We start from the raw sequence: 16181 nt of genomic DNA on the forward strand, positions 1-16181 counted from the left end.
TTCCAAAACACAATATAGAATGTGAGATATAACAGGATAATGCATACATTTATCATATTTTTTCAAAATGGTTACAAAAAAGTGGGACCCCATTTTGAAAATTTCTAGCGCCAACACTGTATATATATTCACACACATATATATATACATACATATATACACACACACACACAAATTAAATGTATGCTGTGGCGTATTTGCGTACATGTTACATACATTGTGTAAGTTGTTTATGTGAGTTGAAAAATAAAGCTAACATAGATCCACACTGATGTCTGTGCCTCCTCTATTTAACAGCCATTAAAAGATTAGAACCCTTCCAAATATATTACACTATATATTTTCATTCATGGATCATATTTATTTCATTTTAAGGTGTGGCGACTTTTATTTTGTACTAGTAGTAGTAGTGACCTCCTTGTTCATTTACGGAATCCAGTCGACTGCCCTTATTGAACTTCACACGCTAGTGAAATCAGGGCCACATTGGGGTCGGTGTGCGTTCAAACTTGTGTCTGATAAAAATCACATTTTACTTGCAGTGTAAACAGTCAGCTGGAAAAAAATCAAATTTCGAAAAAATCCAATTAGGGCCACTTTGGCCTGCAGTGTAAACGTAACCTAAGTTGAAGTGGATGGGTCGTCTAGTGGCAACAAGAATTCATAAAGTCAAGCTCATGACACAGTAAATTGAATGATGCGGACACGTTTGTTTTGGCCTTGAAGACTTTGTATGTGTAAATAACATGCAATATTTGGATACTTGCTTATATTGAAAATTGTGCTGTTTATATCTATATTGTCACTGTAGATATTGTTTTTATCGCTGATATCAGACCAATATCTGATATCAATATCACAGTTTTTAGAAGCAACAGAAAATGTAGGAACTAAAAATCTATTATATTTTAACTTATGACATTATAAATTTGTACAGTTGACATTGTTCTGAGTAGTTCCAAATTAAATGCAAAGGTGTCATTGGAATTATAGTAAGTAGAATGATTAAATACTATAATAGTTATTAATCAAATAGTAAGACAACATTCAACTTATGTGGGCTCTGTACCGCGGATGTCGTTGGGGCTTGTGCAGCCCTTTGAGACACTTGTGATTTAAGGCTATATAAATAAACATTGATTGATTGAACTTTCTAAACTCAGGGTTATTAATGAAAATAATCATTTAGATTTAGAATAGAGTGGGTGACAAGAGCGTACCTGACTGGTCAGCCCGAAGAAGAACGCCTTGGTCATGTTAAGCAGGTTGGTCGTTCCATCCACTTTGCAGTACAGGTCCTTGATGCCAACCAGCTTAGACATGGTGATGATAGCGCGGTGGCAGTGCAGACCGTAGCCTGCAGGCACGGAGGGAGAGGACCCGTTTGAGCATCGTTGAATACAGTCACACTTTATTTTTGCACCAAACATACGGTAACCGCAATATTAGAAACATGTCTGCCAGTATAATTCAGTGTTGCGCCACGCCACTGCAAATTACAAGCACATTAATAAACACACTGGAAAATTATTTAATGTGTAAATGTACCTTCGTTCTGTTTCTTCATGCGGAGGGTCGACCTTTTGAATTTGGATTCAATGTCGTGAAAAACTGTTGAGGATGACACAGAATTATTAAAAAATAATAATAATTGTGCTTTTATCTATATATCCTGTACTTCTACTACCGAGGGCATGATTTACATAAGGTTTGCGTGTACTAAATGATAGTGCACGCAGAGCTGATCTACTGAACGTGTGCAAAGTGGATTGCGTCTCTTAAAGTGAGCAGAATAAGACGTGCAAGGCATTCTGCGTCTCTGCCTTCATGAATATGCAAAATATATGCTGGTCATCTAACCGCTCACAATACCTGGAGAAAATGCAAATATATTAAATATACACACAATGGACAGAGAATCCTCCGTTCTGTGTGTATGTTTCGACATATTTGGATGGTCACAAATACATTTTTTTAGACATATCGTCTATTCAGCAACATCCTTTTATAATTTGATAGCTGCTAGACCAGTGTTTCTTAACCATAAGGTCAGGGCCCAAGGGCCGCCAAAAAATTATCTGTTTCTCAGCTGTGGTCTGTATGGGCCACAGAAGTACTCAGTTGCAATACACTTTTTTTTTTTACAAGTTTGGCGCCAAGGTCAAAAAGGTTGAGAACCCCTGTGCTCGACGACTTAAGGGGCAAATTCAATTGATTTGGTGTCTTTTAGTATTTTTTTATTATGTTTGTTTTTTCCACATAGAACATATTATACTAACATACTATATCCTATATGATAAATACATTTTGAAGTATACATTTTTGGGGGGTCTTGAGCAATAAACGCAGCCTCTCTTCCATGCACCTTCAGCGATAAAAGGGAAAAAAAGTGGTGTTAATGTGAATGCACTGCACAACTGCTGCTATAATGCCCATATAAAGTGGTAGATGTCTGCTGCTTGTTTGAAAACATAGCAAAACGCCACTGGTAGGAGCATGATAACATGAATGTGCAGTAAATGAGTGTCACCGTGGTGATGCCCCGTATAGCACATGCAAAATCCTCATTTAAATAAGGCTGCCTGCACCACTTTTCGATAGCACATAGTCTTAGTAGATCCCACGCAACACGCCCACTAATAGTACATGCAATTTTATAGATTGCACACACTATTTAGCGCGAGGTATTTAAATCTTAGTAAATCGGGCCCCAAATGTTCTTCTGCTTTATTTCATTTGCTTATGGGTAAAAAAAGGTATTTCCAAAGCAGCAGGAAGGCACTACATCTCCTTTAACCGGCTGTAACTTTTTATTTTTTATTTATTGGGCTGCAGCACATTTTCAACACAAAATAAAACACAACTTGAAGCTTTGTCAGCTAAAACACAAAGACAGACCTGCTAACCTTGAAGACATTTTATGAGAAGGTAAAGAATATCATATAATGTTGTCACCGCACGTTATATTTTTTCTGTATAGGGCTGGCAAAGGTTAGGACAACTCCACCTTACACCTTAAAGGGCCCCTCTAATGCTGACAACATTGGCACTCAGAGTTCTGCACCTAAATAGGATGTCTGCAGGTAAAATTCCCCTCAAATTAACACTAGTGATTTTAGCCTGGTTTTCCAATAAGATTTAGCACACTTTGGAACGCCCACTTTTAGCTCCAAAATGTGGGCGGGACTGCATCAGCCTGCTGATGTCACCTACAGAAGAAGACTAGGCAATTTCATATTGTGTAAAATGTGTTTTGTTCACCCCAAATCACCATATTTTGGTGTAAAAAATGAATGATCAAATATGCCAGATGCATCGTTGCATGTTGTAGCAATACAACTAAAGAAGGGGTCAGCCTGCATACAAAACCCAAAACCAGTGAAGTTGGCACGCTGTGTAAATGGTAAATAAAAACAGAATACAATGATTTGCAAATCCTTTTTAACTTATATTCAATTGAATACACTAGCAAAGACAAGATATTTAATGTTCGAACTAAGAAACTTCTGGTTTTTTTTGCAAATAATAATAATAATAATAATAATACCTGGGATTTATATAGCGCTTTTCTAAGTACCCAAAGTCGCTTTACATGTTAAAAACCCATCATGCATTCACACCTGGTGGTGGTAAGCTACTTTCGTAGCCACAGCTGCCCTGGGGTAGACTGACGGAAGCGTGGCTGCCAATTTGCGCCTACGGCCCCTCCGACCACCACCTATCATTCATTCATTCATCATTCATTCACCGGTGTGAGCGGCACCGGGGGCAAGGGTGAAGTGTCCTGCCCAAGGACACAACGGCATGGTAAGAGGCGGGGAGCGAACCTGCAACCCTCAGGTTTCTGACACGGGCGCTCTACCCACTACGCCATGCCGCCCCTAAATAATCATTAACTTAGAATTTAATGGCAGCAACATTGTAAAAAAGTTGGCACAGGGGCATTTTTATCACTGTGTTACATGGCCTTTCCTTTTAATAACACTCAGTTAACGTTTGGGAACTGAGGAGACCAATTTTTGAAGCTTTTCAGGTGGAATTATTTTCCATTCTTGCTTGATGTACAGCTTAAGTTGTTCAACAGTCCGGGGGTCTCTGTTGTCGTATTTTAGGCTTCATAATGCACCACACATTTTCAATGGGAGACAGGTCTGGACTACAGGCAAGCCAGTCTAGTACCCGCACTCTTTTACTATGAAGCCACGCTGTTGTAACACGTGGCTTGGCATTGTCTTGCTGAAATAAGCAGGGGCGTCCATGATAACGTTGCTTGGATGGCAACATATGTTGCTCCAAAACCTGTATGTACCTTTCAGCATTAATGGTGCCTTCACAGATGTGTAAGTTTCCCATGCCTTGGGCACTAATACACCCCCATACCATCACAGACCCACTCGACATCCATTGCTTTCGGTCTCCCTTAGAGGGGGGGGTTACCCACATATGCGGTCCTCTCCAAGGTTTCTCATAGTCATTCACATTGACGTCCCACTGGGGTGAGTTTTTCCTTGCCCTTATGTGGGCTCTGTACCGAGGATGTCGTTGTGGCTTGGGCAGCCCTTTGAGACACTTGTGATTTAGGGCTATATAAATAAACATTGATTGATTGATTGATGATTGACAGATGCTGGCTTTTGAACTTTGCGCCTATAATAGTCAGGATGGTTCTTTTCCTCTTTGGTCCGGAGGACAAGACATCCACAGTTTCCAAAAACAATTTGAAATGTGAAGTGAAGTGAAGTGAATTACATTTACCGGTATATAGCGCTTTTTCTCAAGTGACTCAAAGCGCTTTACATAGTGAAACCCAATATCTAAGTTACATTTAAACCAGTGTGGGTGGCACTGGGAGCAGGTGGGTAAAGTGTTTTGCCCAAGGACACAACAGCAGTGACTAGGATGGCGGAAGCGGGGATCGAACCTGCAACTCTCAAGTTGCTGGCACGGCCGCTGTACCAACCGAGCTATACCGCGGACTCGTCAGACCACATAACACTTTACCACTTTGCATCAGTCCATCTTAGATGAGCTCAGGCCCAGCGAAGCCGGCAGCGTTTTTGGGTGTTGTTGATAAATGGCCTTGGCTTTGCATAGTCGAGTTTTAACTTGCACTTACAGATGTAGTGACCAACTGTAGTTACTGACAGTGGTTTTCTGAAGTGTTCCTGAGCCCATGTGGTGATATCCTTTACACACTAATGTCCGTTTTTGATGCAGTATCGCCTGAGGGAAAGAATGTTGGTTTTCAGCCTTGCCGCTTACGTGCAGTGATTTCTCCAGATTCTCTAAACCTTTTGATGATATTATGGACCGTAGATGGTGAAATCCCTAAATTCCTTGCAATAGCTCGTTGAGAAATGTTGTTCTTAAACTGTTCGACAATTTGCTCATGCATTTGTTCACAAAGTGGTGACGCTCGCCCCATCTTTGTTTGTGAATGACTGAGCATTTCATGGAAGCTGCTTTTATACCCAATCATGGCACCCACCTGTTCCCAATTAGCCTGTTCACCTGTGGTATGTTCCAAATAAGTGTTTGATGAGCATTCCTCAATTCTGTCTTTTTTGCCACTTGTGCCAGCTTTTTTGAAACATGGTATCAAATTCTAAATGAGCTGATATTTGCAAAAAATAACGTTTACCCGTTCGAATGTTAAGTATCTTGTCTTTGCTGTGTATTCAATTGAATATAGATTGAAACGTATTTGCAAATCATTGTATTCTGTTTTTATTTACGATTTACACAATGTGCCAACTTCACTGGTTTTGGACATTTCCAAAATGATGGCAATAGTATGGACCACTACAGTCATATTGACAAGTGCAAAATGGCACGGACCAAGCAAGAGTGTAATTTTCATGGTTCTGACTTTGAAGAAAAAATAATTTGGGCAGAGTTTGTGTGCAAAATTAAGACTTAAGCCAAATGCGATCTTGAAAAATAAAGTACCAGCAGAGTGGAAAAACAAGTTACCTCTATATTGAAGCTATTTTCATATAAATCTGATACGACACCAAAAGACTTCCAAAGTTTGCGAATAAATAGAAATGATCAAAACAGTATGAATCTCACTGAGATTCCCGAGCCATTTTGAGGAAGCTAGTTACGTGATCGAGTGACATTGCGTTAGAGACCACAGATCCCTTCCCTATCAACAACAATGCTAATCAAGCAGACTTTGAGAGTACCAACAACAATTATTTTTGGAAAAAAGTATGATCCAGGACCTTACAGTATATTTTTGAGCCCAAACACAGAGAGAATTACCAATACATTTTAGAAGTCGAGTGCTAAACGGATGCAGCTTTATTGTAACACTAGCATCCGCAGCATTGCTCGGTGCTAAACATACAAACAAACTATTTTAAATGTTAAACCATAATAAAACAAACACTTCTTGTCATATTCCCACTCTCGCTGGGATGTCTACCGACGGGACGTTCACATAATACCATTTAGATGAAGAATGAATCAAATCAAATAAATCACGATTTACTTTATTTTAATTTAATTGACTTTAATTTACTTAACCTGCTATCAAAAACAAGAGGAAAAAGAAGGTAAGTCGCTAGTATTTTATTTTGTGTCCTCTTCTACTGATGTTTTCCTCATGCTAAAGCATGAGGAAACACAAGCTATGTTGTCTATGGAAGAGCACGGAAGTCCGGAAATGGGGATTCTTTTATATTTCTTTTTTGCTCATAATGTTAACTATATCAGTTTTTGAAGTAATTATTGACCATGGCGACAAACATATGCAATGAAGTGATCAAAAGTATAGTTTTACACGTTTTGTCCATGTCATATGTCTATGCAGGGAACTGGGCTTCAGTTCTCTAAATAACGTCACACCGAGAAAGGGCGACATATCGAGTCTGGCAATGGTAAGAGGGCATTTCAAGTACAGTTAGTTATCTACACATAACTAAAAAACTATTTGATATAATGGGAAACGACTGCTAAATTCATTAGTGAAATTAGTTAGTGAAATTTCAGTCATGCGCTAAGGGTCATTTAAGACCATTTTAGCCAATTAAAAGCCTGAAGAATGTAATTTTCCAGAAAAGTCACAAAAACAAAGGAGAAGTAGGGAAAATAGCGACTTAAACTACAGAATATCCCACTAGATTTATGAAAAGTAATGTTGGCTACTTTCACAGGAAGGCTGAAGGGAGCAGACAGATAAAATAGAATGACTCATCCATCCTGCTAGGTGATGACGTCTTTGAGTAAATTAAACCCCACAAAAACAACTTCAAATATCACAAACACATTTGTGCTTCCCCTCGGTGGCCGCTGCATAGACACTACAGGAGGTCCTCGAGTTCCTGTTTGGAACATGGCACATCTTTTGTGCGGCACGTGATTCACACGTCCTGACTAAATCAAAAACAAAAAGAAGGCATATTCTCCTCTGATGTATTTGTGTTGTGTATGCCTTAAAGAGGACAAGTTGTTTTTATGAGATTTCAGCAAATAATCACACTTTTTGTTGTGGTTTTTGAGGGGATTTGCTACTGAGATAGGGCTTGGTTGAAAAACAACACTTTCCCCTTAGATTTGGGGCCCAAAAACAAAGCAGTGTAGAAGCCAACGAGGGAAAGGACTATTTGGCTAATATATGTGGACTTACTGGTGTGGTCGTTGTATCGTTCTATGTAGTACAAGTAGTGAATGGCTCGATTTTTGGCCTGCAAAAAAACATGCATGCACACACAAGACATAACCAATATATCAAAGGTACTACACAATAAAAAATACACTGGCGTGACACTTCATTAGGTACGCTTGCACAATCTCTATTGGATTATTACGGTACCTCCAAAAGTAATATTTTATTGTTTCTTAGCAAGATGAGGCAAAAATAAGGTAAGCATAAACTCAAAAACCAATGTGCTTGTCACCAGAAATAAAAAGGCGATGTTCTCACCTTTCTCTGAGCTGCCATTCTGTCTGGCGCCTTCCCCAATGCAAAGCCTGCAGAGAACAAAAAATACTACTTGTAGGAAAGCTTGTTAAGCCAGGCATTCCAACATTTGTGGACGATGAACTCTGACTGACGCCATCCTTTGTAAAGGTGGGAGAAAGGGATCGATTCTCCGATGCACCACGATTGAAACGTGGACGATGCCAAATTGCTGGGACAAATGTCTAAATATTATTTATAAAAATCACTGTAATAATATTTATAAGTAAAAGACGGTTCTAACATGCAGGTATAGTACGGGCATACACGGCGGAGAGGAGGAGAACGAGCTAACTGCAGCGTTAAGATAGCACACACATACTCATTCACGCACGTACACACACACCTAGGATAGGTGATTTATTGTCGTTGTATTTGCAACACAATGTAACTTCGTAGAGCAATCCTATACAGCAGCATATTGGTTCAAGTTAGCAATAGCAATATGACAATGAATAGATGACAGTAATATGGCAGTGAAGGGTGCACAGTTTATAGCAGTGCATAGATGAACAGTTAGGTGACAGGGAATAGACGAACAGTTAGGTTGCAGTGAATAAATAAACAGTTAAATACCAGTGGATAAACAGGCAGTTGAATTGCAGTGGCTATGTAGTTATAGTGAATAAGTTAAGATTGCATAAGTTAACAGTTAAAGTGCAGTTGATAAATAAGCAGTGCTAATGGATTGAGTAAGTAGTGAATTAAATAGTTATTGCACATAGCAGTGGGTCATTATTGCAGTGTGTTATTATTTTTATGAGAGGGCTGGTGGGGCGGTGTGTGGGATGTTATGGGTTGAGAAGTTTGACCACAGCTCTAGGATAGAAGCTGTTTTTTAGTCTATTTGTCTGTGTACAGATGGTTCTGAGTCTGCCTGAGGGGAGGATGGTGAAGATGGAGTGTCCAGGGTGAGTGGTGTCCCTCTTATTGTCTAAGGCCCACTTGTGAAGGCAGCTCGAGTGTGTGATGGTAAGGGGGAGCCAAGGATCCACTGAGCCGTTTTGATGATCCGCTGAAGATGCTTCTTTTCGGCTGCGGTGCAGTTGGAGCACCAGACAGTACATCCGTACGTCAGGATGCTCTCAATTGTGCAGCAGTAGAAGTTTTCCAGCAGATCTCGAGGAAATTTGTTGCGCCTCTGGAAAAAGAGGCATTGCTGTGCTTTCTTAGTGATGTGTTCAAGCTCCAACTCAGGTCCTCTTAGATGTGCACTCGAACGAACGAACAAACGAACGTACATACGTACGTACGCATGTATAAATATCTATGCTGTGTGCACTACCATCCAAAACAGGATGATGCAGTACCCAGAGAAGCCTTTTGTACATGTTAATAATTAAATATAATAGTCATAATAGATAATAATCATATACAATATGCTTGTCTGTCTATCTGTGTTGGCCCTGCGATAAATTGGCGACTTGTCCAGGGTGTACCCTGCCTTCCATACTGGCACCTCAGTATATCTCGGACCTCATCCAAATTTACACTCCTGCGCACGCTCTGAGGTCCTAGAGCCAGCTCCAGCTCGTGGTGCCCAGGACGAGACTTAAAACCAGGGGAGACAGGGCCTTCTCTGTGGTCGGCCCTAAACTCTGGAACACTCTGCCCCTCCATGTTCAAACTGCTTCCACAGTGGAGTGTTTTAAGTCTCGTCTTAAGACCCAGTTTTATTCTTTGGCTTTTAACACTACGTGAGTTGTGTGGTCTTCTGTCCTCTGTTGTCCTGTGTTTTTTTTTATAAATCTTGATGTCTATTTTACTGTTTTAATTGGTTTTACCCTTTAAAATCGTTTATAATCATATTTATTTTTTATATTGTTTCTGTATTGCTTTTCTATTCATTTATTCTTTGTTTTTATTCAGTCATTGGTGTAGCATAATATCGTTTTTAATATTGCTTTTAATTTTGTTTTTAATATTGTTTTTAACATGGCTGTGCAGCACTTTGGAAACATTCTTGTTGTGTAAATGTGCTATATAAATAAAGTGGATTGGATTCCACCCGAGTGCAGCTGAGATAGGCTCCAGCTCCCCCGTGACCCAGAGAGGGGCAAGCGGTAGGAAATGGATGGATGGATGCATACCAACAATATACAATATAATAATAATATACTGTAATAGTTCAAGATGCATAAATAACCAATTTACAATCCAATCATAGCCCCTGAATCATAATAGAATCTTGGGGTGCCCAAAGATTCCCACCTTTATTTGTTTGTACCTCTGAGACTTTAGTATTTGTACTTCTTTCATTTTCATTTCACAGGCAGCAGGACCATCACAAGTACGTCCTTGACTCTAATGACAACAACTCTAACGTTGAGTCTTCAAACAACATCTTGTGTTGTGTTCATTATAGTGCATTGTCCCTTTAAATGAATAGACTCAAACTCACCAACCTACTGTACTCTGTAATATGATGTAAGACTTTAAGAGGCAACAAGCTTTTTTTGCTGAATGACAGTGTTTTTGTTGTGTTATTCAAAAACATTTTATAAAGTTATATATTCCTTACAAAATCAGGAAATAGGCACAGGAAAGCTTTGGGGGGCAAAAAACAAAAATACTTGAATGAGTGCCAATAGTTTGATATTGATTTGTTTTAAGTTATTTTACACTAGAAACTGTATTTTTCTCAAAGCATAATAAAAGGGTATAGGGAAGAATTGTATTATAGTATTTTGTTGCTATTGTCTTAAATTTCTGCACTGACCTTTTAAATTGTTCACAAATATACTCTTTTACTATGTTTGCCGTCTTTTATCCTAACTACAATCATGAGCAACAAATCAAAGGCGCAAAATTATTCACTGATCTTGAAGAATGTCCAACTAAAAAGTATCAGCGATACTGGCCCTGTATTGACTTGGTATCAGATCTATATCAACATTAGCAGTATCGCCAACCTCCAGTGTACATGTTCCCCGTGGCTAACCTGCGGTTCCTTTGCCGTTCCCTACGGCGACGAGGCAGCTGACGGACCTCTTCCTGCCATCCTTGGCCGTCATGCAGCTCACATACTTCAGCTGCAAGACAACGACAGTCAACAGTAAGCAATGGAATACACAAGAGAATCAAGGAAAACATGACAGCGTAACTCCGCTGTAATACACTCTTCCACCACTTGTGGCAGTGATGACAATGTTAAACAAGAAGTCTGGAGCTAAAGTCCTAGAAGTTTCTTAAGCGCAAAAAATAGGACTTAAGTGGTGAAGCTGTATTTTTATTCGCACTTTAATTTTATTGACAAGAAACATCCATCCATATATCCATTTTTTACCGCTTGTCCCTCTCGGGGTTATTTATTATTAATTTAGTTTATTTAGGCACAACATAAGTATATGTACATTTATTTTTTGGCAGTTATTTATGAGTCCCTTCTAATGCAGTATATTTGGTTAGTACTTTTCTAATCAGCCTGACCTAAGCCTAAGGTTTGTGTGTTAAATTGTTAAGATTTGTGATTAACACATGATTTAATATCATTTGACAGGGTCGTAAACTGTAAGTAGGTTACATATATATGGGTTATGGGTTATACTTGAATATATATATTCAATATATATAATAAATACGATTAAAATCAAGAGTAAGATTACTAATTTAGTGTGATTATTTGAGTGGGAGATTGAAAATTTCTGGACTCCCACCCCCCTCTAATTCCAAGATGGCACAAGTGACAAGCTTCAAAGTCAAGATCAGCCTTCAGCATCACTAGTTATGTAACTCTCTCACACACACACATTTTAGAAGAGAGTATTTTGAAGAAGGCTTGAGGTGAAATGTAGCAGGAAGACCAAAACAACTGAAAGCATATTTTTGTGTACAGGGACTTGACAGATTTACTCTCTCACAATATACTTTAACAGGAAAACAATACATTTTTCCATGGCATTAAACACGCACAGAATCAATCATACAGCAATTTCCCTGATACACTTTAAAAGGTTGAGGTTTATAGTTAACCAGTGTCTACATTCAAATCCTAAATAATTCCAGCCTTCTATCCAGACTTCATTTAACTTTAACAACCTGGAGGAACTTTGCTCGGGAAGTGAATATTTCAACAGCCCATTTAGGCATGGAAACAGAAGAACTTAAAAGACATCACTCTGACGTTTCGGCGAAAGTTTTGCTGTATCGACACTTGAAAGAGTTTAAAGGGGACCTAAGATGAAATTAGTCTTTTCTGACTTAGGCATGTAGTTACCAAGTTGGATACTTGCGTTAAACCAGGTCAAAGTATCAAATCATTATGTTCACACATTTAGGCGTGAGCGAGCAGAGCGTTTTGGATATACCTGAACACTGTATCACGATGTGTTTTTTTTATCAATCAATATGGATAACTATTTTGATTTTTTATGACCTATGGACAATAAGGACCATGTTTATTCAAAATGTAACATTCCACTGATTATAATCCCCTCAGCTATCAAGACAGAAAGGAAAGGAAATGTGAACACAAGCATGGAAAACACTCAAATTTCATAAACAAATTTGTAAAATCACATTGAACACTTAACAATAAGCTCTTAAAATGAAGGTGAAAAAATAAGGAATATGTAAGAAATTCTTAATAAAGTGTAACAAAATAAGGCAAAGTATGAAAATGTAAACATAGAGAAACCTGAAAAAAAACTATTTTTTGCAGGTTTAGTGCCAGGAAGTTACGGCTGTGCTCTAAAGGGTGAGTGCAGCTAGTGTGGTACAGATTGGTCGGACCGCGGTCCGTTTAAAAAAAAATCAAAAACTGCCATACCCTCTCGTCTGAGTGTCTTTTCCTGTTTCGTCCACATTTTTTTTCACTCTTTGTAGCACTCATTTGTACTTTCTCGTTTCACTCTATACAAAAGACTCAACCCCGAGACAACAAGATGATCATTGATACTGTTACCTGATTGGCCGTTAGCATGTTACTCCCACTGATAAGCGATCACTTCCTACGTTGCTTGGTTACTAGAGAGCGAGTGCCTTTGTTCATGCAAGCAACCTTGCTTCGCAACTTCTGGTTTGAAAAAAATAAAAATTGTGAACGTTTTATCGAACGCATTTTCTGTTGAAATTATGTGTCTATCGCAATATATATTGATAGCATCTTATCGCTCAGCCCTAGATTTGGATGCCTCTTTTCATGCAGTTTTGCGAGGCAAGAAGGTTGTCTTTATTTGGACATTAAGGGCCTAATGTATTAAAGGTTTGCGTGTACTAAAACATGAGTACCTGTGTTAACGTGTGAAAAGTGGATTGCATCTGTTAAGTCAGCAAAAGGCGTGCAATCCATTTTCTCTGTAATATGCAGAAATATGCCGGTTAGCAAAACACTCATAATACTAGGAGAAGATGTAAATACACAGCACGGGCAATGTGATTTATCAACAGTCACAACCGTTTTGCGAGCACTATTTAGCGTTTTATCTAGCACCGCTGAAAAGTAAGCGCAAACTGACACAGCTTCACACGGCTGCAGGATCGGAGCTGGCGCCGCAAAGACAAACGAGAAACAGAGAATGTGTGTCAACAAATGTGCATGGTCTGTCAGAAATAACATTAGACATATTGTTAATACAGCAAAATCCTTTTGTAATTTTATACTGAATGCTGAGGGAATTAAGTGGCTGATTAAACAAAATCAATTGACCCGTTTTGGTTTCTGCTGGCGTTTTATATTAATGCCGTTCGTTTTTTCATTTAGAATAGATATTAACATATGTCCTATATGAAAAAACTCTTTCAAGGATGTATTTTTTTTGCCTCTTGAGCACAGTTAAGCCTGGTGTATACTCTCGCGTCGCGTAGCTTGCGGAGGTGATACTGTCGTCCCCCCTCTCCCCGCGTCGCTAACGTGTACCTTCCAAAAATCCTAGGTTCATGTCACCGGCGAACGCAGAACTGTGATTGGTCAATTTTTGCAGAGGAGGATCCCTGAACACAGGCAAACAGACTTTGTGCCTAAAATGCACAAATGATTGTATGAAACAAGTGATTAAACATTTGCATGAAAACTGATATTGTGTACCTTGATGCGCTCTAAAAAATAACTGCTGAATGTGTTGTTTTTCAGCTTATTGTGTTGTTGTACGGCACTCTTTTCAACTTTTATTGTCAATCTTGTGCTAACAACAGGTTCAATTCCGACACATATTCTCTCTTATGCACACACGTCTTTTTCTCTCACACACCTCATTCTCCGTCAATAACCTTTCAGGCCCAGTATATTTAAAAACATTTGTGAACTCTGAATATGACCATAGAGATCAACACCAGCATGTTGTTTACTAAAAATAGTTATTTGACAGTTTTATTTACATGATAGCGCTCTCTTGTGCCAAATCCAGAACGGCGAATAGCGTTAAATAAAAATAGCGTCCGACTTGTTCAGAAGTTGCATGGTCCATCTTTACGAGTGTATTTTCCTCTGGTTTACATGTAAAACATTCATTAAAAGTAATCTGATGATTGTGAATGATTAGTTCCAGTGTAGACTCAGATGTCGATGTCACTTCACAGGAAGGAAATACAGCATCTAGTCACCCATGCTGCAGTTGCCCCTTCTGTAGACACTGCCCCTTAGTGTTTTGGAAGAGAATTACAAGTCTGGCCCCACCCCCCACGGTAAAACTATAAATCAAACAAGACACCGTTGGGGGGGACACAAGTGACGTGACGCGAGAGTATATATAGGCTTAAGTGCATCCTCTCTCCCCTAATGAGCGCATCTGCAGCGCACAAAAAAAGTGGGTTTCATTGCGGACTCCTTCTGAACTGCCCATAAAAAGTGGTACATGTCTGCTGATTGTTTAATAGCAAAACACCATAGGTTAGGAGCATGATAACTTATATGCGCAGTCAATAATTGAGTGTTTCTGTCGCGAAAGCTGTGTAATACGCGAAAAACCTCATTTAAAGGCCTACTGAAACCCACTACTACCGACCACGCAGTCTGATAGTTTATATATCAATGATGAAATCTTAACATTGCAACACATGCCAATACGGCCGGGTTAACTTATAAAGTGACATTTTAAATTTCCCGCTAAACTTCCGGTTGGAAATGTCTATGTATGATGACGTATGAGCATGACGTCACAACGGCGACGGAAGTATTCGTACCCAATGTGTCACCATACAAACTGCTCTGTTTTCATCGAACAATTCCACAGTATTCTGGACATCTGTGTTGGTGAATCTTTTGCAATTTGTTTAATGGACAATGGAGACTGCAAATAAGAAAGTTGTAGGTGCGATCGGTGTATTTACTCTATTAGCGGCGGACTACAGCAACACAATCAGGAGGTTGTGTTGTGTTTGAGCTGGATAGCAGACGCACTACCGTGAGTACAGCTTTGGCTTCCAAACATTTGATCGCTTGCCCGTACGTGCGTGTCGCTATGTGCATGTCACGTACGTAACTTTGGGGAAATATATGTTTCTTGCCGACTCTGATGGCGGCCGGGGTGTCGTCGAAAGCTACAACGCCCGCCGCTCCGTAGTTAGCTTCAATTGTTAAGCTTCGCCAAGCTGTAAATTATTAACCGTGTATTTACATGTTCATGGTTTAATAGTATTGTTGATCTTCTCTCTATCCTTCCAGTCAGGTTTTTTAAAAATGTTTGTTTCTATCTGCATTTGAGCCTGATGCTATCACGTTAGCTCCGTAGCTAAGTTAGCTTCAATTGTTAAGCTTCGCCAAGCTGGAAATTATTAACCGTGTATTTACATGTTCATGGTTTAATAGTATTGTTGATCTTCTGTCTATCCTTCCAGTCAGGGTTTTTTAAAATTTTGTTTCTATCTGCATTTGAGCCCGATGCTATCACGTTAGCTCATGCTAAAGAGCTTCGTCGATGTATTGTCGTGGAGATAAAAGTCACTGTGAATGTCCATTTCGCGTTCTTGACTCTCATTTTCAAGAGGATATAGTATCCGAGGTGGTTTAAAATACAAATCCGTGATCCACAATAGAAAAAGGAGAGTGTGTGGAATCCAATGAGACCTTGTACCTAAGTTACGGTCAGAGCGAAAAAAGATTCACCCTGCACTGCCTCTCTAGACCTTCACTCTAACGTTCCTCATCCACAAATCTTTCATCCTCGCTCAAATTAATGGGGTAATCGTCGCTTTCTCGGTCCGAATCTCTCTCGCTCCATTGTAAACAACGGGGAATTGTGAGGAATCCTTCCTCCTGTGACGTCACGCTACTTCCGGT

General features: G+C 39.3%; 1 protein-coding gene across 6 annotated transcripts in view; it reads right to left on the reverse strand.

The window, feature by feature from the left end:
- Positions 1-16181, reverse strand: part of mrps5 (mitochondrial ribosomal protein S5) — a 123280-nt gene that overhangs the window by 7560 nt on the left and 99539 nt on the right. For all 6 annotated transcript variants that reach the window (XM_062059525.1, XM_062059528.1, XM_062059529.1 and 3 more), the window contains 5 exons: positions 10908-10998; positions 7931-7977; positions 7634-7691; positions 1549-1611; positions 1221-1357 (listed from right to left, as the gene is read on the reverse strand). In XM_062059525.1, coding sequence (XP_061915509.1) covers positions 1221-1357; positions 1549-1611; positions 7634-7691; positions 7931-7977; positions 10908-10998 — 396 coding nt within the window. The remainder of the gene's footprint in view (positions 1-1220; positions 1358-1548; positions 1612-7633; positions 7692-7930; positions 7978-10907; positions 10999-16181) is intronic.

This window comes from Entelurus aequoreus, linkage group LG09, assembly GCF_033978785.1.
Source record: "Entelurus aequoreus isolate RoL-2023_Sb linkage group LG09, RoL_Eaeq_v1.1, whole genome shotgun sequence".
NCBI classification, from domain to species: domain Eukaryota; kingdom Metazoa; phylum Chordata; class Actinopteri; order Syngnathiformes; family Syngnathidae; genus Entelurus; species Entelurus aequoreus.